Genomic DNA, 24986 nt, shown 5'->3' on the forward strand with positions numbered 1-24986 from the left:
GACCATTCAAAGTTACATCAGCACTGAAGAAAGTGATTTATGATAGATTTTCACAGATATGACTTTTGCAGCATTCCATGATCATGTGATCAAAATTCAGTTGCTTGGCAACTGGTTCATATTTATGACTGATGCTTTGTCCCAAGTTCATGTGATCCCCTTTTTGGAACCTTCTGACAAGCAAAGTCAATAGGGAAGCCAGATTCCCTTAACAACTGGGTTACTAACTTATCAACTGCAGTGATCCAATTAACAGCAGTGACAAGAAATGTTGTAAAATGGGGTAAAACTCACTTAACAAATGTCTCTCTTAACAACAGAGCTCAATTGTGGTCATAAGTCAAGAACTATCTGTCTATAATACACGGATTTGATCAGTGTTCAGGATATAAATTCTTGGTAATTTTTTTAATGGCTGCCAGCTGTGCCACAGATTTTTGACTTCCAGAAGATGGCCAGTAAACCATTAAAATTGATTGCCCTCAAGCAGCCTCATCATGACATCAAAGCCTGGTGTTACCAATGAATAACAACAGATGCATAGCAGAAAAGTAATTGGGGCTCCAGTATAAGACAAAGACCACATCTAGCCCGATGTTCTGTCCCCCCCCAACTGCAATCAATTAGAAACGCAAACTGATTAGATGTGCCAGCAATTTATTCTTGCTGCAGGTAACAGTTCTGGCAACGAACCTGCGAGTGCTTGCCAGGTCCTCTTATCTATCAGAGTGACTGCAGTCCGAGCTGGAACAATCCCAAAGTTCAGAAGGAAACGAAACAGAATCCAGGAGCCAAAGTACAGCCAACGTTTTCAACAGTCAATTGTTTGTTCGTCACAAGAACTATAGGGCAGCCCCTCCTTCTTTTATATCCTGTGGGGTGTGGCTCCGTGACTCAGCACTCTCTAGGCCTGCCCCACCCTTTCTTTTGATGTTGCCGTCTCTCCTGTCTGCAATACCGGGGGTCCAGCCACGACTGATTGTCAGCAGCTGGGTCTTGAGGCATGGTGTTGTGACCCAGGTTCCTGGACCCGGACTCCTGGACTCGGATGATTCAGAAAGTGAGGGAGAAGACCTGGCAAGGCCTGCTTCTCTTGGGCCCTCTCCCTCCCTGGCACCCACTCAAAGGGAGGAGGAGGGGCCGGCAAGGCTTGATTCTCCCCCTCTTCTGATTTGGCAATGCCCCAAGAACAGTTTTGGAGTGATGCAAGACTGCGCAGACGTGACCAGCGCGCGCAGCAGAGGAAGCGTTGGGACAAAGCCAAGGAATGATGGTCATGCAGTGACATCTGCAGAGACTATAAATAGGAGGCGGGACTTCCTGGTTTTTTGTCTTGGACAAAGCAATGAATTTACGTGGGCAAACTGTATCAATGGAGGGAAGAATATATTCGTGAGTAATTCTGGCCTTATCTATAATTTCCTCGTTATCTCCAGAGACATGGCAGGCCCGTGGGTAGACGTGGCCAGGACATTTATCTATGTAAATAAAGTAGAAGAGAAGGCCTTTGACTGACTCTTTGTTGGGAGTATTGGAGGAGGGAAACAGAACACATGGCCTGAGAGGGAGGAGATGCAGGAGGCCTTGTCATCTCCTCCACCTGGCCTGCCTCTGGGACTTGGAGCAGAGCCAGAAAAGGGGGCTCCACAGAGGGAAGCCCTGTCGGCTCTTCCCCCTCACTCTCTGAGTCACTTTCTGCCAGGAGGCCAGGTTCGGGGGGGGGGGAGCGAAGACACAACACCCTATGAGCTCAGGTTGGAGCTGCGATTCTGATGATAAGTACAGCAAAAAGTATTTCTCTGCCCATATTGCACTGCCTGATCATCTTCCAGCAATGCTGTTTTATTTAATCCGCATATTAGGGATGTATCCATCAGACTGAAGTGATTTGCTAGATATATTGGGGATAAAATGGCTCATATTTGGAGGTATTACACAAAGAAGGCAAAATGAAGTAAATGGGATTACTCGTGACCTGGGATTCTTTGATCTGGTGCACTCAAAAATGGAATGGATAACTGGAATGAGTTATCCACCTGTAGGCTGGATCCTTGATTCCCTTGCATTCTTTGGGCAGCCAATGAGGGAAAGGATTAGATTCAGCTCATTAATTACCAAAGGGAAAAGTACGGTCAACCTTAAACATCATTACACACCTGACCAAAGATGCCATCTAAAAACCCAACATCTTTGGATCTTTCATCTTTTTTAGCAGGATTGGAGAGAATGTGATGAAACTGCAGCTATCAAGGATTCTGAATAAAGTGGATCACCTGGATTTTTTTTCAGTCAGATTGAAGATCAAGATCTTGGAGTGAAATCACATTAATTGCTCTTCTGCACAAGTGTGAAACTCGTGACATCGTCATGTGACAATCTTGACTTTTTCCCCCCCTTGGCTAAACTGGGGGTGGACATGGCTAGTGCGTGATGCATCTGGCTCAGGGGCCATGAGTTTTGACATCTCTGCTCTTGTGGATTATCTTAATCAAGGCATGGATAGAGGGAGCATGGCTCTCTTGGCTTATTAGCTTTCTCAATAGTATTTAATCCTGATTGCTTTCTGGACTGCCTACAGTTGGGAGTTGGAACAACTCTGGTACAATGGTTCCACTCTTTCCTGAGTTACTGGTTCCAATCTAAAGTTGAAGAAACATTTGAACTCATAATTACTCCAACATGAGATGCCTCAGGTTTAGCTCTCCCCCATGTTAACATCTATAGGAAACTACCGGGGGAAGTTATCTTTGGGCTTGGGGAGAGTTGTCATCAATATATACAATGTATTTCTCCCTCACAGAACCAAGCAAGAGGTGCAGTAGAGATCCTTACCCAACATCTGGAAGCAGTAAGTGACTAGATGAAACCGAACAAGTTGAAACTGAATTATAACAAAATGCATTTTTGTTTTTCCTTTTATTGTATTGTTAGAAATCTTCATACATTATATTGTTTCAGTACAATATTTACAGTTTTAAAGTTCTTGAGATATTATTGCATTGTTCACAAGCCATGAAGTTCCGTCTGGAGGGCCTAACAATGGTCTATTACGTCAGGATTGGATTATTATGATGCACTCTACCAGGACTGACCTTCACTCAGAAACTGAAATAGGTACAGAAAGTGGCATCTCACAAGTTCAGAGATGAAAATCAATTCCACAGTTTAACATATATTATAATAACTGCAGGTAAAGGCTTGCAGGGCTTGGCCCAGGATGCTTTTAGGATAATCTTCTAAAAGTAGTTTGCCATAGAGGATAATACTGCCACAGGTCCCTTTGACCCAAATGTTTGTGGAGATGGGAGACCCAATTCGGACCCAATGTCTATAATATGACTAGCAGACAGTAGGTAGTGTTGGAAAATGTTACGTTATATTTTCTGCAACTCCCTAATATGAATACCAGAAGAATGTGCAAAAATGTAGCAGTCCAAGCAAAGTACTCTACTGTACTCTACCCTGGTTTCCCATTTTCTTTTGCAACCAATATATAGGATGGATGGATGGATGATCGACATTTCTACGCTTCCACAGCATCTTGATTATGAAATGGGTGGTTATATAAATATAACAAATTAATAAATTCTAGGCTTTTTCTGCAATTTAGCAGATTTTTGACCATTGTCTTGAAGGTCAGACCATTGCTTACATTCCTTTGAGTATATGGACTTGCTTTTAATCTTTTTGTGTGGCTTAGTAATTTAGAATTTATCTAGAATTTAGCATTACATTAAATCATACTGATATTTCTCTTAACGCTCAGCACCTATTTGCTATTAAGAGTCGATTCTATTTTCTACTGCTACTTTATTCAAGTTGTTTCAGTGGCATAGATAAGATGGTTTTTGTGCATTTTAAACTACATTATAGAAGTTGCAGCCAAAAGGCTTGGAAGAATGACTACAAATTTAGTAAGAGATATATAATTCAGATTAAATTCCCAATCAATGAAGGAAAAGGAAAATCTCCTAAGTGTGTTATGCTATGCCCCTTTTAGCCATATTACTTAAAATATGGCTAGAAAGATATGCGTCATTAATTCTGATAGGATGGAGTCCTCATTCTTGAGCCTGACTAGGCCCCCATAATGATGTCTTTACTTTATTATAGGCATCAGACCACAACATTAGAAAGTTCAATGGCTATAAAATGGTGAGCAGATATACCAGTTAAACAAGGGCTAAGTCAGCTAGATGCCTGTGTGAATGGAATGAAAAATTAAAGTACTCAGATACATGTTTGAACTTCAATTTTAATCCAGTCTGAAAATGTTCACAAGTTTACAGTTGTATGAAGGTCAACATTTTACATACTTCTCTAGTATGGTCTGTTATGAAAAGGAAGTCAGAAGCCTGCATTCTGTTTGTTTTTTTTTCTGTTTTAACCTGGTCCAGTGCAAATGTCAATAATAATGTTTGTATTTCAGTTGTCTTGATCAATGTATTCCATTTGCATCAATTTTCTACTTTCAGGATAGATGACAATTCACCAGATTCATTTAGTTCCTGGAAGAAGAAAGGGAGAAAACATTCAGGGACTGATATGATTACCAAAGCTCAACCAAAAAGCCAGTTGGATGCATAAAGTCCAGTGCCTATAGCTGTTTTATTCATTAACTGGGTATCTACCAATGTGTTCTAGAAATGGCCTCTGTGGCTCAGACTGGTAAGACAGTCTGTTATTAACAGCAGCTGCTTGCAATTACTGCAGGTTCAAGCCCCACCAGGCCCAAGGTTGACTCAGCCTTCCATCCTTTATAAGGTAGGTAAAATGAGGACCCAGATTGTTGGGGGCAATAAGTTGACTTTGTATATAATATACAAATGGATGAAGACTATTGCTTGACATAGTGTAAGCCGCCCTCAGTCTTCGGAGAAGGGTGGGATATAAATGCAAATTAAAAAAAAAATCTGTTATATAAACTTGCTGTATTGCAACTATAAAATCTTATCTGGCACAGATGGAGTCTTTCTAGCCTCGGATATGAATTTTACCTTAGACCAAGTAAGATTTCATCATCTAAACCAGGTGTCTCCAACCCATGCTCCATGGGTTTCATATGGCTCTGGACAGTTAGAATGCAGCCCCACAAGATCATATACGTTATCGTATGGTTTATATACATTATCTCTAGTATATGTTTTATATGCAGCCCAAGACAACTCCTCTTCACTCAATCCAGCCCAGACAAGTCAAAAGGCTGGACATTCGTGATCTAAACCCAGTGCTGTAATTCATAACAGCAACAGTTCTCTGGGACTTAAGCATTAGAAAATATTACCACTACTTACTATAAGCCTTCAAATGAACCTAGAATTTGCTTTATGTTTGGAATATATTCTACACTTGTTTTGTTCCTGTTCGTGTTTCCCTAGAAACATGAGCAGGGAGAGCATCACACGAATGGAAAAGGGTAAATGTTATAAGCAGGATTTTTTTTTTGTATCATTAATCATATTTTATTATATCTTTGGTTGTTTGCAAGAACAATTCAGAGCAAGACACTGACTTCAAAAAAAAAAAATTACACTGACTTTAAAAAAAATTATAGGCCAAGGCCTACAATTAGTTTGCAGCATCCTGAGAAATTTCTATGTTAATGAAACTACAGAAACCTATTAAATGTTCTACACTGGAAAAAAGAAAGGTGATAAACTAGAACAACTGTTTTTGGAACTTGTCAAGCTCCAATTATAGTTTTAATAAATTCAATTATTGGAGATAGTTTTTAAAATCAACCCAAAGAGAAATCAGAGGATTCTGCCTGCCAAAATGGATTTTTTATTGAACATTGCTAAATAGAACTATGTAGAAAAATGTTACTGTCGGTGAAAAATACTTCCCAGTAGATTTTCAAAATGATTAAAATGTGAACTGTATCATTTGATTCATCTCAATTCCTAGGGCCTCAAAACATAATATGTGCCATGTAAGGAAATTTTATAGAACCTACATGTAACAAAATGAAAATATCTTACATTCCTTAAAACCATATAGTGTATAATCTTTGAATATTTGTTTTAAAAAAATAACTACATGAGCTAAATAATATAAACCTATTTTTAAAAAACTAATGAGACTTATTGATTCTTCCTTCCCAGGAGATACAATGACTTTGATATTGGCTATAAAACACTGAAGACAAGAATAGACCCTGGAGTATTTAGGTTTAAAGTCAATGCTTGTTCATTGTGTGCACACACAAATATAAGAAGATGGAGCAAGAAATACAGATCTATTTTTTCCTTCAGGGCCATTTTTTAAAAGTATACAATAAAATCTTACCTTCTTTTTCAGAAATGTGACACTTTTTTTTGCAAAACATATTGTTTTCGGGAAAAAATAATGTTGGAGACTAAAGCTAGATAAACCAAATATCTTTAAATGCACCCATGGGAGTAAGAAGAGATAGCTCTTAGAACAAATAACTGATTGATGTCAAGAAACAACTTTTCATTATTATTAGTAGTAGTATAACCATTCAATGAAGATTTAAGGTGTTGTTGTTTTTTACAACAATGTATCAGGCTGATGATAGGTTATTAAAAAAAACTTTAACACATTATATTTCAAATGTCAAAAGCACTAGAAATAAACTTATGCAAATTCATGATTGAGGGCTCCTTGATGCTCTCTGAGCTTGCTTGTTTTCTTGCAGATGTTTCATTACCTAACATGTTACCTAGTAGTTAGGATAACAAAACATCTGCAAGAAAACAAGCAAGCTCAGAGAGTACCAAGGACTTCTCATTTCAATAATATGGCCCTGATAAAATGTAATAAAGCTATTTCCATTTATTTAACATTAATCCTGGACCCAAATGTTTAGGACATTAAAACTACAATTGAGGAATAAGCAACAAAGAAATCATAAATCTGAACATCAAGTAAGTATCAAATTGGATAACGCAGCAATCTATTTTTTAAAATGAAATGATTACAGACTTCTCAACAATTCTATTCTCACCTTAACAATATCTAGGCCTCCAACAAGTTCACCTTTCACATACAATTGTGGGTAAGTTGGCCAGTTTGAATATTTCTTTAATCCTTGCCGTACCTAAGAAATGTAGACTTGATTAATGTTCCACATTATAGATTTCTAAACTCTGTAATAAGAATTGCATTTGAACAACATACCTCTTCATTCTCCAGTATGTCAAAAGTCTCATAATCCACACTAAATAAAAAAGACATTGAGATTTATTATTTCACCTTGAAATAAATAGTAACAGTTTTGAAAGGTAGCCTACTCTCAAAAGAATAGCCTGCTTAGAAAAATTGTCAGCATCTGTGCTGCCTTTTTATTTCCCTATTTTATTTAAGGCTTCTCCCAATGTCAGCATGGGCAGAATTGCCAATAAAGCTGCAATCTTGAAACAGGTGCAGGAGGGGAATGGAGGAGACATTTCTTTTGGCAGCTCTGCAGCCACCAGCAAACGGAATAATGCAGCCACATAAATGGTGTTTTTTCCCCTCAAACCAAGTGAATGGTCCAGGGGAAAAAATGTTACAGAGTCAAAGCAAGGAAAAGTACAAGTATAGAAACACAACATGGAAATTTGCAAGTAATCTATCCTGGTCAGAAACGGAAGAAAAAATTCAGAAGAAATTCCAGAGAGAGAAATTAAGGCAGAATAATATTTTTTAAGAAGAAAACATTGCTATATAATAGTACTACTATGAAATAGATAGCATTATTGTAATAGTAAATTATATAGTAATATAGGATAGTAAGGATAGGATATAGGGTAGAAGCTATATACAACACATATAAACTAGTAAGTTTCATAATTTATACCTTGTTTTTATTTTTCAAAATAAAACACTTCCCAAAACCTTATAGGGGGATTTTTTTGGGGAAAAAGAACCACCTGTCCAGAGTTCACTGCTTTTGTGGCTCTTTTGAGTCAGTCAGTCTAACTGGAGACAATTTTTAAAAAGAATCCTGACACCAAGAAAGAGTGCTTAGGAATATAGCAATGGCAATAAGACTTATATACTGTTTTCATAGTGCTTTACAGCCTTCTCTAAGCAGTTTACAGAGTCAGCATATTGCCCGCAACAATCTGTGTTCTCATTTTACCGACCCCAGAAGGATGGAAGGCTGAGAGAGTCAACCTTGAGCTGGTCAGGATTGAACTCCTGGAGTGAACAGTGAGTTAGCCTGCAGTACTGCATTCTAACCACTGTGCCACCACGGCTCTTATAATCAAAGCATACTGAGCTTGATCAAGGGGATTTAAAGTGAACTCTAAGAGGGCTAGAGATGTAAACCTGAACAAAAGATCTTGAGCATGAGATCAATTATGTAATTAACAGGTTAGCATTACAGTACTAAACTGACTATTGAGATGACACCATTAGAGTCCAAGTTTTACAAATTGTTCAGCAGCTAAGAGAACCAACAGAACTGATGAATGGAAGTGAGGGGTTAGGGTTGCCAATCTGGTAAAATGTCTTTCTTCTATTTAATTATTAACTATGGTAACAGTAGACAAGCAGATACAAAGAGCCTTCCAGTATATAGAGGAAAAGTGCAAAAATGGAGAGGGGACAACAAAAGATACAATCAGAGAATTCATGGATGTTGAAAAGATAGAAGTACTATAAAGATTAAAAGGCTAAGAATTAACATACCAAATATGTTTTTAATCTTTATAATGCTCTTAGTTTGTAACAGGTATAATGCAAGAAAATAATATGCTGGAATATTTAACAAAATATATATTTAATCTTGATAATCTTTTTAGTTTATATCATGTATAATGCAAGAAAATAATATGCTGGCATATTTCAACAAAATTTAAGCTAATACATTTGTTACATACCCAGTATTATTTAGAATTTCTATAATCTGCTTGCTGAATCCACACTTTGCTGTCTAAAATAAGAATAAAAGAACAAATCATTGTTTTCTACTAGATTAACCCATATGTATTAACTTTAAAATTGTGTCAAACCGATTTTAAAAAATTAAGGTAGTCTTTAGATGCTTACATATTTCAACCTGAAATCCTCACAAGACAGTAGGTTACTACTCAAACATTATTTTAATTCTCAAAATATTTAGAAGGCAACAGGTTGGAACAATTCAGAAATAAGGAACAAAAAATAAGACATTCTAAAAATTAATGTGAGCAATTTTTTCCCCAGTCTTCACCTCAGAACAATAGATATTTATACCAGTTTATTAGATATGCAGTACAGTCGGCTGTGAACTTTCTACATGTCTATCTACCTAACTATACATGAAAGTATGGTTGCAGGTAGTCCTTGTTTTGAAACCGGCAACTAGATCATTAAATGAAGTGGTTGGTAAGTGAAACTGCAACTTTAATTATCATGTCTTCAGCTTTCCTTTAAAGACTTACATGCAAAGGTTCTAAATGCAAATATTGGTTGCAAAGTTATGCTTTCATCTCTGTTACAACTGTAAACAGGAACAATAAAATAGTGTTGACCTCAAATGTTACTATCAAACTCTTCAAAAACTATACTTCAGGAACGCCTTTCTCATGACGAATGGCTGTTTGCATTTGTATTTAATTAGTTTTCTAGCCAAAAAACACACAGTTATACTTCCTAGTTCCAGGAATATGTACATATTCCAGTACATATTCCATGAAGGAATATGCTCTGACCTTTCAACCACATTTTCCACATTATATTCCTTCATAATCTGGGACTGTAGTTCTTAGGATTCTTATATAAACCATATTGGGTGGGAATTCTGACATTGTAGTTCTATTGTATATAGAAGTCATAAGGTTGGGAACAGCTAACGCATTATTGTAATAAGCTACAATGTTCATCAAACTAAAACATTCTTACAAATCTTACCTGTTTATTCCCTTTCATGAATAGCATCACAGGGGCCTTGTTTATCAAATCTTTGAGCCTAAACAAGGAAAAGATTGATAAAATCTTGGCATTCACTTGTAAGAGAATATAGATCAAAAACAGAATTTCACTGAAACATGTCACTATTTTTTCAACGATTTTATGTTTACTTATTTTTCTTTCATAACAAGATATGGCTTTTAAAATTATTTTCTAACAATGCACTTAAGTATTTTAAAAAAAGAAATCAAGCTGAAAAACACAAAGGAAAAAAGATGCACAGTATCATATCCATTGTTGTACAGGTTTTCTTTCGTAGCGCGAAAAAAAAAAATAACAATACTATAAAGTAGACAGCAATTAAATTCAGTCATGGAATATACCCATTTTCTTCTTTACAATAAACAGAAAACAAAATGCACCATACCTGTCTTCTAATTTGTGTGCCTTAGGGCAGACTGTATCCAATTCGCCTGAAGCCTCAAGCTCCTAAAAAACAAAAAAGGTTGTATTTATAAAATACTTTTTTAATTAGATTTTTTTTCTTAAAAAAGAAACAGATGATTTTATTTTCTAACCTTAACAATGTCCAGTCCACCTATAAGCTCTCCGTTTACATATAACTGTGGATAAGTAGGCCAACTGGAGTATGTTTTTAGACCTTGGCGCACTTCTTCATCAGAAAATATATCAAAGCTGCTAAACACAACATTATGTTTGTTAAGAATTTCTATGATTTGTCTGCTGAAACCTGGAAGATTGCGGGGTGGGGGTGGGGGGGGGAGATGGGAGACAAAAAGAAAAAAAAGCATGATTTTTAATGAAGCTGTATCAATCTTTAAACTAACAGAAGTGTCCCACAAAATTAAATATGGTAACATAAAGGGCTATGTCTAGATTTACAAAGCGAAGGACTAAGGCCATGATCTCTCTGATGGCACACAAGCCATGCCCCAATTCACCACCGCCACGCATGCGAGCACGCCTCAGCTGGTCTTCGGGTCTCTACCATACCGGGCATGCTCGGGGGTGGGGCGGATTGCATTTTGGGGTTTTGGCCGCTTTGGGTGCACTCGGTCCAGAAAAGGTTAGCCATCACTGGATTAGTGGGTGACATAATAGCAGTCTTCCAGTACTTGAGAGGCTGTCACAGAGAAGAGAGGATTGGACTATTCTCCAAAGCAACTGAAGGGAGGACAAGAAATAATGGGTGGAAGATCATTAAAGAGAAATCCAACCTAGAACTAAGGAGAAATTTCCTACAGTGAGAACAGCTTGCCTCCAGAAGTTGTGGGTGTTCTATCACTGGAGGTTTTCAAGAAGAGATTAGACAACTATTTGTCCAGAATGGGATCTCCTGCTTGAGCAGTTAGACTAGAGCACCTCCAAGGTCCCTTAAAGCATTGTTATTCTATATTCTATATTGTTCCTACACAAAATATATAATACTCATAATTTTATTCCAGCATCATTATCAACCCGATATCATGTTTTTCTTCCTTCCCAACTATGGCCATTGTTGAGAATATTTTTACATTAATGAAAAGTTCATGGCTGACTCAACCAGAGAATTTTTGCTTAATGTCAGTTAACAAACATTTTAATAATTCAAGGTATAATACTGAGCAGCAGCCAAGAAGTGGAGAACATAGGAAAAGGGCCCAATGAAATAGTATCACTTACCCATCTCATTAGTCCCAATTGTACAACTGTGATATTTCATATTTATATTTCAGTATCAAACATGTTATTTTACTGTTAACTCCATTTAAACAAGAGTAATAAAACTACCTAGAAAACAAAATATATACTGTATATGTATATGTGTATATAATCTCGTCTACTATATTTAAATTTTCTCCTTACAAAACAGGAGAAATTATCCTTATGTGTCTACATGTGTTGCTACATATTCACAGCTTTACATGGTATATGAAAAATATTGCCCAATTTACAAGAAGTTCCAAGACACCAGATATATTATGACAGTTTTAAAATAAGTGCACATTCTAAGCAACCTATACAAGATTTCTATCTGGCAAATTTTCCCATTACTTTTGTTTTGTACTGTAGCTTGAGGTCTTCATAATCTGCATTTTGAGCCAAGAGCAAACAGTATTTATTTATATGATGTATAAGTTGCTTTTCTTCGCTGAACTGAAGCATTAAGTTCTTGTACTGCCTCGAGTGAAACAAGGATCCTGATCTCCCTTCTTTCCCCATTCATCTGGGAGTTCATTAGTAAACAGCTACAGGGTGATTGCTGATGGTTATTTTGCTACCAATGTATTAATTCATTTCTACAGTAAGAGGCTTCTAAAGAAAAGAGCACAAGCACTTTATTTTAGCTGTAGGCAACTATAAACAGACAAAAAGATTGATTGATAGGACTTCATTTTTAAGGGTTAAAGTAGCAGGCTGAAAATGTTATTACGCTTAGGGATAAAGTGCCAACATCATACTTTGTTCCCATAACAAAATATTTGACTTTTTTAAAAAACCAATGCAATCTGAGCAATGCAAAAGCTAATGAAAGCGTGTCTGAAGTGCAGCCTTGGTCTGTATGTTCTTAAATGTACACTTCAGACATGCTTTAGTGTACATGCATAGTGTACAATGTTTAGTGTACATGCTTTAATGTACACTAAAAGAGATGGAAAGCTACATATAATTGTTGTGTAATACTAATGTCAGCAAGCAAAAACAGCTATAAGCAGGAAGCTAGGGCACAGATGAAATATAACATCGTTGTAAACAGTTTTTACATAGGCAGTGATGAAATACCAGCCATAATAAGGATTGCTGATTCCAATAATTCAATTATACTCAGATACAAATGGCAAACCATTGCCTTTCTTATGTCAATTGGTGTGGACACAATCTGTTAGGAACTTTACAACCAGCAAACTCTGTGTAGTTGATATCATGTTCTGAACCATTATACAGTTCTTATGAGGCAATCTAGAGAATTTTATAATATACATTTGTAACTATTTTTGTAATCTTCCTGACAAAATAAGAGTCAAAATAAAGATCATCTGTTGTTATAAATGTGCATGAGATTTATAGACAGATACAGCAGCAGCCAAGAAATAGCACAGTACAGCTAAAACCCATCTCTTCCTCCCATTCATTTATATTCCGATTATATTGCTGTTCTGGAATGAGTATGCATGCATAGCTTATCAATCAGTTTTACACTAAACTCAATAACTGAACTCAGTGAATCTGAATGAGAATTTCCGTTGCTAAGCAAGGTTTGTAAGTGAATCACGTCCAACTTCATGATCTTTCTTGCCAACTGTTATTAAGTGAATCAGCTGCAGTTGCTAAGTGAAACATACAATATTAAATGAATCCAGCATCCCCGGTGGACTTTGCTTGTCAAAAGCAAGCTGGAAAGGTTGCCAACGGCAAACATGAAACCCCGGGACCCTGCAACCATACATGCTGATTGCCAAGCACCTGAATTTGGATTACATGATTTTGGGGATGTTGTGATGGTTGTAAGTGCAAGGAACGGTTGTAATTTTTGTTTTCCGTGCCATTATAACTTTGAACAGTTGTTAAATGAATGGCTGTAAGTCGAGGATTAGCTGCACTTCTGTGAAAGAAATGATTTATACAGTACAGTGCTCACAGCAAGCCAATACACAGCAAATTAAGTAGAGACACAAATATTTTGAGACAAAAGATAATGAAGAAAAATTTGAATAAAAATGTGTAAAGAGGGGAGTAATGATAATAAGTAGGTGCAAAATTTGGTTCATTCGTCAAACAATGTCCTTAAAGATGAATCCATTATATATTATTACGAGAGATCAATTTTTTTGTTACTAACAGATATTGCTCAAAAATGATTTAGGAGCTATAAAAGTTCATGAAGAAACTTGGAATTTTTTATATACTCTTAGAATAAATGTAGCTGAATAATTCTCACGTCTTCAGGTGTTCCAACTGACCCAAACTCCTTCCAAAGAGAGAACAACAAATACAGTACTGACCTAAAGGATACAGGCATTACCCTGAAGTGGATGAATCCGCCTTCTCAGCAACCCACTGAGTAGCTCATTGATCCATGTTATAAATGCAAAAGAAATCATTCCCAACCCTTTGCCCATCTTCCACACTTAAAATACTATCATACTTTTAAGGTTTCTTTTGTGTGGTTTAAGAGAGAATGGAATAATTATACTCTGATTACCTGTCTCTGCCAATATTGGAATAGTTTCAGTCAACAAGAGTAGTATCTCTGTAAGCAAGGATTTCTACATACCTCTTCTCCATATTCTTCATATAGGATTTAACCTCAATTATCCCTTTCCCTATTCCCCTTTCCTCAATTTACAACAATTTGCTTAGTGACCATTCAAAGTTAAAAAAGCAACTTATGACCATTCTCACACTTATGACCACTGCCAGGATCCCCATGGTCATGTGATTTACATTCCGATGCTCAACAACTGACTCACTTTTATGACAGTTGCAATGTCCCGGGGTCATGTGATCCCCTTTTGCAACCTTCTGACAAGCAAAGTCAATGAGGAAACCAGATTCACTTAATAACCATGTTACTAATTTAACAACTACAGTGATTCACTTAACAAATGTGGCAAGAAAAGTTATAATATGAAGCAAAACTCATTTCACAAATTTCTCACTTAGTAACATATGGTAAATGTTGGGTTCAATTGTGGTCATAAGTTGAGGACTACCTGTACAGTATTCTTAACCTAACAATAACTCCTAAATCTCCTGAACCCATAAAACCAGACCTAGGTCTAGCATAGCTGCAGTTAAAGCTGCACCAAGGCAACTGTGTCCTCCATCATTTAGCGCCCAGGCTAAATGAGTGAACTAGTAGAATTGCTAAAAAGAATGCTGATCAGTCCTGAGCATTCAGAGATCAGATTTTTTAGAAAACCTATAACACAAAATTGTATATAGCAATACCAGTAGCACTTAGACTTACATACCGCTTTATAGCCCTCTCTAAGTGGTTTACAGTCAGCATCTTGCCCCCAACAATCTGGGTCCTCATTTTACCAACCTCGGAAGGATGGAAGGATGTGTCAACCTTGAGCTGATGAGATTCAAACTGCCAAACTGCTGGCAGCCAGTGATCAGCAAAAGTAGCCTGCAGTTCTGCACTCTAACCACTGCGTCACTTCTTATAAAAAAAACTGTCCTACCACACAAAGAATTTAAAATAATTCTCACCACAGCGAGCTTCTTGAGGTGTTCCCTTCATAAACAACATGCAAGGTGCAGCATTAATCAGTTTCTTGAGTCGTGAATTAAGGTCCTCTTTTTCATTATCAGCAGAAGCAGATGAAAGAGTCAAACTAGATGCATGTCGCTGAACTTTTTTGGTCAGTTCTGGTGCGTGAGCGCCATCCAATTGATCGATTTTCTGGGAATTCTGTCAACAGACAATAGCTGCTTTTGATCAATTTGCAAAGGCTACAACAATACAATTCTAAAAACTATCACCATACGATAGAGAACAAAATCATATCACTATATTAAAAGCCACAAGAAAAATTCAAATACAGCAGCTGGTATAAAATTCATTTCACAAGAAGTAATGAAACAGAGCATAGTAAGTTAGTAAACCCATCAGTGGGCATGAGAATCAAAATGATTAAAACACAGCTTCTAAAATATCTAATAGCTAAGTCAACACAATGAGCTTAGGTATCAAATTGTTTTTAATATGGTTAATAACTGAAATGTAGTTTCTTGTAAATAGCTTCTGAGACAATATTTAAAAAAACAGGAATACCTTCTGAGGCAGTATTTAAAAAACAGGAATTCTATATAGCTTAATTATGAAATTCCCAACATTTTTATATAAATTGAATATTATAAACATTTAAACATTTATCTGGAAATAATGTGTTCTCCTCCAAAGTATTAATTCAAGAAAGACAAAATAAGTTTACCTTAAAAAACAAGAACGTTGGAACAGAAGAAATTTCATGTTTTTCAGATACTTCCGGCACTGCTTCAGCTTCCAGCTTTTTTTAAAAAAAGAAGGAAATATGATTTCGTTTCCAAAAGCTTATTTATAGTTTAGATTGCACTGGCTGATCTTGTCTACACTGTTCTTTTAGTCATGTTAAATGTTTAAAAAGGATTTCCGCGCAAAAGTTTGTGACACATTTGCATTTAAATGAAACTCACAGGGCAGGCTTGTCATCCACTGAGCCTGCCATGTCAAAACAGGTTCAGAGGTTTTTATTTTGTTGCACATTTCAAAAGATGCCTAGAGGCTGTGAATAAAATTCGTGGTGCACTAGTGACCTAGTAAATTTTCAATCATATGCAGCTACTACTATATTGAAATCCATAAATCACTGACCCCAGTTATGTCATGATTACAGTGCTTATTTTCTGCCCACAGCAATTCTTGCTGTTTGCTCTATTGACTAATTTCAAGAGGCAGTACATCATGACTGACATTTCCAGCCTTCTGCAAATTATGAAGCAAAAAAAAAAGGAGTATTTCTTCAATAAACTATTGATGCCTGGTACATTTTAGTTTTTAACTCTTGAAAGACCGTTAGGTATTAGCGCACTACTAAGTTGACAAGAGAAATTGACAATCCAATATCAAACTGCAAAAATGCAATTTGGAATGAGGCTTCCACGTACAACTACAGAAGTCCCGATCTAATTTTGAATCCTTGGAAACTATTAACGGCCCGAACAATTTGAGATGGAAATATAAGCAAATGTAACAGACATTTATGCTTTAATTATAATATATAATTATAATAAAGCCATTAATTATAATGCTTTAGTAATTAGTAATTAAATTGTGTCTTTTATGTGTAATATAAATGTATTATAACGACAGAGTAAGAGTTGGTGACTTTTAGGCTTAAAATATAAATAGCTCAAAATCTGAATATTTGACCATAGAAAGATTCCTGTCTATTAACATCCAGATGTTTTGAAATTGAACATATTTTGAAAGAATTCAAATATTTTTCTGGAAATGGCAAATAAACGTTCCTTTGCATAATATAAACATAATATAGGTCAAAGCTACACAACTGAATGAATTACTTGATAATAAAACAGTATAAAACTAAATATTTAAGACACAAACTTTGGTGTGAAGGTACATGTTAATAAATAGAAATAATGTTGCTAGCTTCCATTCACTGTAACAACCATAAATATTCATGTGAGTATTCAACAGTTACGCTTAAAATATTTTTAAAACCATTAATTATGAAAAAGTAGTTAATAAATAACTCTAAAACACTTTAGGCTTTTTCAAACTTGCTCGCCTCCAAATCTGAGGACTTCAGCTCGTATCTGGCTATCACAGTCCTAGCTGAAACATCTGGGAGCTGAAATCTGCATATCAGGTTGGTATCCAAATAGGGAAATACCTTATATGGGGATCTACAGGATAAATTTTGCACCTCTCTATAAGATGAAACAACACTTAGTAACTAATTCACTTAGCAGCAGAACTGCCAGTCATAATTAGGGTCATTAACAAGGATAACCTGCAACACTATATTACCACATATTTCCTATGAATACACAGAATGCAATATAGACTGAATTTTAGGCTTCCTTATTTTTCTCATTTTATTTAAAATTTCAGGAGTGATACTTACATTTTACATTCTCTTCCTCTATGAGGAAAGTTTGCATATCAAAGATTAGAAGTAATAAAAACTGTTGGTAATAATGGTACTTTTAATATTCAACAACTGAGACTGATTTAGACTAAACTTCATATGGCAAAATGTGTATTCTAAGCTTTAATCCTTCCCTTAGCAGTACAGCAAGAAATAAAGTGGAAACATTTAATTTTTCTATAATGTTGGTAATTTCTTCAGTTTTTGACTTCAACTTTTTTTACAAAACAAATGCAGAAAAGCCTTATTTAGTTTAAATTAAATTTTAAATAAATTCAATCAATGCATTTAACAATTAATATATGGTTTTTCAATCTGATATACCAAACAAACCAGGTTATATAACATACTTTCATAAGGTATTAAGGAAAATTAATGTAGATAGCGTATTTTTTTAAAGAAACTATGTGTTATTACTTTACTTTTTAAAATGAATTTTTCTTGTCACTTCAAAATTTCTACCAATTTTGCATTTTTCTATACTAATTCCCACATATACATATTATAACACAGAGATATTCTATATATACTATATAATATATATACTATATATTAGACACAGAGATGTGTCTAATATATAGTAGACTTATTTTTCCTTGATTATTTGAAACATCTTACTAGAAATTGTAAATATTCCCATACCAGATGACAGTACGTGATACTGTGTATTAATATAAATAATTTAAAGAGGCAGGCATTTTGGTCACCTGAACTGCACTGAAAGTGAGAGAGATCTGCTTAATCAGCAGCATATGACAAATCAAATAAGTAATATACTCTTACTAAAATAAAGTCTTTTATAGACCTCGGTTTATCCAAATTTGGATGTAAAAACCACATTTCAGACAACAGATTTTATCCTAAGCAAACCAGTTCACATTATGTACATTTAAACATATTCTGCATATCTTATATACATGTAATACTCCATTTGCCCTTATTTGACATTCATCTCTAAGGTGACCCTTCCCCCATTAGTTTGTTAAATCAGTTTGTTAAGTCTTATTGAATGCTATCAATCTCAAAAGCCTCTATATAGGATTTATTAAAAATAAAGCATGGCAACGTTTGGGACGTAGCCACTTTTACTGTCACTGTTGACACAATCCACAATCCTGACGTTTAGTAAAGAGTGAGGTCTGTATTGCATCATTTTCTGATGGCCAAGCATTACCCCCACTTTTATATCCACATTTTAACAGTTTATCCTGGTTTCAAAGTAGGAGTATAGAAAATATTCACTTTTACTAAAGAAAGCATTTGATATGCCACCAATGAAAATGGAAAATAATTGTGAGGTTGAACAAAACTCATTAGCCCCAATTCACATTTTTAAGTCAATTTGGAATAACTGCCCATTTTTTGTTCAAAGCAAAAGCAATCACACGTATATTGACTTACTTTTACAAACATAACCTGTAAATGCTCTTTTGCTAGTTCAGCCATGACATTATTCATCTGAACGCACTGAGGAGCCCATGGGGCCCAAAAATGAACCACCACTAAAGACCTGCAATTAGAAAAAAGAAACACATAGGAGTCAGGTATTTTTGCAAACCAGAGCAATGTAAAAAGCAACTAAAGGCATAGTGTAAGAATTTGGCACTGGAAAAAAAACCTCCTTTTTGCCTAAAGAGAACCACTTGTCAGTCAAAATAGACAGTAGCAGTGGACCAAGATTTTGACATGATATATTACCAGTCCCTATATTCCCTGCAGCATACCTACTGATTCTACTCAAGGCTGATCCAAATTCAACTCACATTCATTGCCCATTCCTTTCACATCCTGTTTACTGCTGCCAAAGAATAGACCCTGACAGCTGCTCCTCAGTGGGAAACTGAATATCAAAGGCTTCCAATCCAACCATTCTCTGCATAACCACAAGAGTTACAAAAGTTGAAAGTACCTTCTCAGGTAATTGTTGGTACACAACTCCTACTTGCTCGGTTGTAGTTAAAAACATTCTGCATAGAAAGTTATGAAAAAGAAATGTTTTTTTTTCACTTTTTGAACTTCCAGGGACAAAATGAAGATTATTCCACTAAAAGCAGAGTGGTGACCTTCTTAGAATGAAGAACCAGAAAGCTGATCAGCTCTTCATAATTCCACTCCAGATAAGGAGAGGACCTGAGATCACCCACAAGTGTTCCAGTCAGTTGCACCTTGCAAGGAGACTACAAGACAGTGGTCTCTAGCGGGTTTAGAGCTCTGGGAGGCAAGGGAATAGCCATCTTGCTCAAACCAGTCAATACCTTCAAACATTGGATTCACATGCTTCTTTTTCAAATCACTTTCTCTGCTTTAACTGCTTTTCCGCTAAAAGGAACTTTTAGATTGACTAGCCTGAAACTTCAATCTTAGTAAAAGACATTTTAAATAAAAAGTTTAAAGGTTTTTTTTAATGTTTGGAATAAATAGCAAAAGAATGGCTAGAACTTTGTTGCTGGGAAAATATAAACAGATTAAGGGACGAAAATTTGGAATTAATTATAAGAGTCGTTCCTGTGGGAAAACGTCAAAAAAATGATTTATTTTTTTTTAAAAAGGAGAGGCTGGCATATTGAAGGAACTAAAAGAAACTAGAACTAAATATTACAATTAAAGGAAAAGAACAATTAAATTTGACTTACTAATATAAAAATGGAGCAAAATATTTTAACATTGGACACACTGCAGAGTATTTTTAAACAATGGACCCAGATGTTAATATCAAGAGTGTGTGCTACTATTGATAAGCTGTGTTTAAAAGATATTATGGAAGACGAACAAGTTTTACTATAGAACAGTTTCCCAACGTTTTTAGCTTTGCAGGATGGGGGGGGGCGCATGCATCTCCATTTGTGTGAGCGATGTGCACACATGCTTTCTGCTCACGCAAATGAAGCGTACACACACACTTGCCCACTGCTCATGCAAATGAGGGTGCATGTGAGCACACGCACACACACTGGCCATTTCTATAGCCCGGTTGCAATCCTCTCACGGCCCACTTGTGGGCTGGGCTACGGCCCACAGGTTGGGGACCCCTGCCATACTGATCTTAAAGTGGATTAAAAATAGCAGGCTGCATGATATGGAAAAAGATGCTACAATGGACATACAAAAGAAATCGGCTTATGCCTGAATGTGTAAAAGAGATATAAAATAATAAACAAGAGAGTGGTCTGAATAATTTTCCTGTATTGGACAAAAGAAGTTTATTAAAGCTTTGAAGAATTTTGTGAGAAGGGACAAAGAAAAAAATGAAAAAGAATCAAGTTCCAGAACATTATTTGAAGGGACAAAATAAAAATCAAGGTTGTTAGAAGTAAAAAGAGGGAATATTGTTTTTTTTAATCAAGGTTAAAATATACATTGTTATCTCTGTTAACACTTAATGAACTTTTGCTGACATCAGAACGGTAATGACAAAGTTTTGTGGATTTGTTTGTAGATATGAGATGGGATATGGAAGAAAGATCATTTTTTACATTTTAAGAGAATAAGTTACTAAAATTGTTTATTCTTATTGGGCTATTGGGAAAGTCATTTCTTCATATATTTTTCTTGTTCTTTACTATATTTTTTTTTATTTTCTATTTTCTTTTTTTATACCATTTGGAATACACACACATTCCAGCTTTGGAAAGATATTTTGGTGAGGGATATAGAAAAAAAAATTCTTAAATCTGTCCCACACATATTTTTATTTCATTTCAATGCACTATATTATTTCTACTTTCACCTAGAATAATTCTATCTAAAATGGATTTGTATCTATTTCTTAAAACTGTATTGTACCAGTTAAACAATTAGTACAGCTTAGACTAAAGCTTTGTCCTGCTGAGTCACTGCAAAACTCCTCCTTTCCCACCTAAATACAGCTTTGTGCTCTCATTCTCATTTTCTAAAATGTGAAGGAGATAATGCCCTTCTCTCACCTCTATAGTCATACATATTCATAGGTTGCAAGACTCCTTGGGGCCAAACTCTACATTCAGCAAGATCAGGGTTTTATTTTAATTCTACCTTGCTCAGCACAAAAACTAGTTCTACAGAAATAATACACACAGTTCATGTATTCCCTTTCTAGTTCAATTCAGTTGTAAAAATAATAAAAAAGAAAATGAAACTGGAACGGCAAACCAAATTTCTGCCTAAATTATTTGATTTTCAGTGAAAAAAAATGAAGAATACATGTAAGAAACTAAGGAACTACAGTAGTCCTTGACTTACAATCATTTGTTTTGGGACTTTTCAAAGTTACAATGGCACCGAAAAAAGTGACTTACAACTGTACACAAACTTACAACAATCACAGCCTCCCCAGTCACGTGATAAAAATGCAGGTGTTTGGCAACTGGCATGTATTTATTATGTCTGCAGTATCCCAGGTCATTGTGAATTGCCATTCACAATCTTCCCAGCCAGCTTCTGACAAGCAAAATCAATGGCTAAAGCTGGATTTGCTTAATGACCATAATGTGCTTAATGAACATAATTTCACTTAACAACCATGGGGAAAAAAAGGTCATAAAATCAGGCACAATTCAAAGTTTTGCTTAAGAACAGAAATTCTGATCCCAATTGTATCATAAGTCAAGGACAATTTGTATGAATCCCCAACATAGGATTCACCTATTTATTAATGGTAAATAACATAAAAAAAGAATTTAAAGATGAGATGCCACATTTAGTTACTGAATAATCTTCTCCTTTGGAGGATGCAGGTACACTTTCTTAGTGTACCTGCATCTTTGCTTTAATTTCAACCTAGCTGGCAAACATTATACTGAAGAACCAGAGTTTTATCAAAAAGGTTCTACAGTTAAAGAACAGAGAGGAGGCAATCTGTCAATACACTGTATTTTTAATAGGTAGAATCCAGACATGATTTTACTGAAATCTGTGGGACTTGACATATTAACATATGTCACAAATTTTGTTTCCATTCAGACTCAATATTCCCAGATAGATTGACCTACACTGTTCACATGCCCACCCAGATTACTTATAAAGCCTTCTACTTCTGTCTCATCATTTTCAGATGCTGCTCTATTGAACACTATCTTCCCTCCAAGGATCCCATTCATTGTAACATGAACAGAGAGAGTGGGGGATGAATATGGCATTTAAAGAGCGCCAGGTCTTATGGCTGATTGATGTGATGGACAGATAAATGACTGCCATATAGTGACAGAAACATTTTCCTTTATGTCATAAGTGTTTAGAGAAAAGATGCTGAATGGGATTAAAATGAGACCTGCAGACTGAGGAGACAAACTGCAATTAAGTTTAACAAAACTGTGACCATTTGCAGGGAGATGAAAAAAAAGCATGGGAAATCTTCTGGTATGGGGTCAAACGAATACGACTGCATATGGATGTGTGTATCTGTTGGCATACATGCATCAACACAGGTTCACATGTGAGAAAAAAGGGTAAATTCTTCTGTATATAAATTAAACTTACTGTCTTGCTCTTAGGAAAGCTTTCCCAATTCATGCTAGCCTTCCCCAAACAGACAACCTGAAAATAACCTAGACCGGGGGTCTCCAACTCTTTAGCAACATCAGCTCTTTCATGGACTTTCACACTGTAGATCCACGAACTATATCATGAAAATAATTTAATAATTGCTAGATTAACTAACAGTGCTAGCAGCACTCCTGCGCAGTCTGCACTGGCTGCCTGTGGTCTTTCGGGTGCGCTTCAAGGTTTTGGTTACCACCTTTAAAGCGCTCCATGGCTTAGGGCCCGGGTACTTACGGGACCGCCTGCTGTTACCTTATGCCTCCCATCGACCCGTACGCTCTCACAGAGAGGGTCTTCTCAGGGTGCCGTCCGCCAAGCAGTGTCGGCTGGCGGCCCCCAGGGGAAGAGCCTTCTCTGTTGGAGCTCCTACTCTCTGGAACGACCTTCCCCCCGGTTTGCGCCAAATATCTGACCTTCGGACCTTTCGTCGGGAATTAAAAACTTATTTATTCATCCAAGCGGGACTGGACTGATTTTTTTAGATTTTTAAATTTCTAAATTTTAAAATTTTAAATTTTTTATATTTTCTGTAATTTTATATGGGGTATTTTAGGTTGGTCAATTCGACGGTTTTAATTCGGCCACTATTGAATAGGTATTTTTAATTGATTTTTAACTTTGTATATTTATTGTTTTTATCTTGGCTGTACACCGCCCTGAGTCCTTCGGGAGAAGGGCGGTATAAAAGTTTAATAAATAAATAAATAAATAAATAAATATAATACAGGGGTCTCCAACCTTGGTTCCTTTAAGACTTGTGGGCTTCAAAGCTGGCTGAGTAACTCTGGGAGTTGAAGTCCACAAGTCTTAAAGGGACCGTGGTTGGAGACCCCTGCTATAATAGACAGAAGTCTATGGAGATTCTCAGACATGCAGGTCATAGTTGTCCCAAAGGTGCTTTTTCAAGAGGCAAGTGGACTTTCTTGTTTTTCTTCAGTGCTGAAGCTTCTTGGATGAGAAGCCAAACCTCTTCACAGGAAAACAAGAAAGTCCAGTTGAAAAAGCATCTTTGGGGTATAGACAGAAGAATCTCCATAGATAGTGCTATAGATGATGATATACTGTCCACTTTGGGGAGCCCATCTTCTATTCCTTAGCCAGCAAAAACTTTAACCCAAGGGTGGCTGTGGATAAGGAAAGATGAACCCCAACGGCAAAGCTGTCCACAATGAAAGTTGACATACGAGACATACCTACTCGAGAATTTCGCATTTAAATCTCCAGCGGAGCACCAGGAGAACCAGCCAAGCGGCACCCGATACTTGGCAGTGGCTTCCTTTCCCTTCCCCGCCTCAAGGAAAACCCAACGGAGCCTCATAACCGCGGAACGGCGACTGGATACCCACCTGTCCGGCCGCTGCAGCAACTCCTGGAACTGGGCCGAGGATGTCGCTTCTACCAAGGTTCCCGCTGTCCCCTCCGCCGCCATCGTTGGTGCTGATCTCAAAAGGAGGGTGGGGCTATCCCCCTTCGTGACGTTCTTTTATCACGCATGCGCCACCCCCTCCGAAGTCGGCTCCTGCCTCCCGAATGGTAGCTGAAATCCCGCGCATGCGGGCCGGGACTCGGACAATCTCGTCGGAGAAGTCTATTGCGCTAGGCGTAAGAGCGATTGTTTGCGTGAGGAGCCGGCAGCGCGAGCGAGAGGTTGCCCGGGGAACATTCGAACTCTGTGCGGTGAAATGGGGACGAGTGTTCTGAAGCTGAGCTTCGACGGTCCCCGCTGTGAACCCTGACATGAGCGATGCTTTGAGCCAGTTTAAAGGGTGCTTCAAGCTCTCGGTTGTTGTTGTTGTTGTTTTAATAAATAAATAAAACAAACGTGCGTTTTTCTGGGCGTGTGTTGATCTCTGAGGGTTCCCTGGGTGATTTTGAACAAGTGTTCAGGTTAAGAAACCGAGTTCCTGTGAAGAAGAAAAATGAGGCGACGTCCCCCATCTTAAGCTCCCTAAGAAAATA

The 24986-nt window shown here is 36.6% G+C and overlaps 1 protein-coding gene across 1 annotated transcript; it reads right to left on the reverse strand.

Annotated features, from left to right (window-relative positions):
• Positions 1 to 4237: 4237 nt before the first annotated feature.
• GLRX3 (glutaredoxin 3) lies at positions 4238 to 24531 on the reverse strand. The gene is made up of 11 exons (XM_058188474.1): positions 24374 to 24531; positions 18912 to 19020; positions 15792 to 15866; positions 15067 to 15268; positions 10425 to 10597; positions 10274 to 10335; positions 9847 to 9904; positions 8835 to 8887; positions 7144 to 7183; positions 6971 to 7063; positions 4238 to 4508 (listed from the first exon to the last, which is right to left on the reverse strand). The coding sequence occupies exons 1-11, from the start codon at positions 24454 to 24456 to the stop codon at positions 4458 to 4460; spliced, it is 999 nt and encodes a 332-aa protein (XP_058044457.1). The 5' UTR covers positions 24457 to 24531; the 3' UTR covers positions 4238 to 4457.
• Positions 24532 to 24986: the final 455 nt, after the last annotated feature.

Source organism: Ahaetulla prasina, chromosome 6 (assembly GCF_028640845.1).
Source record: "Ahaetulla prasina isolate Xishuangbanna chromosome 6, ASM2864084v1, whole genome shotgun sequence".
NCBI classification, from domain to species: domain Eukaryota; kingdom Metazoa; phylum Chordata; class Lepidosauria; order Squamata; family Colubridae; genus Ahaetulla; species Ahaetulla prasina.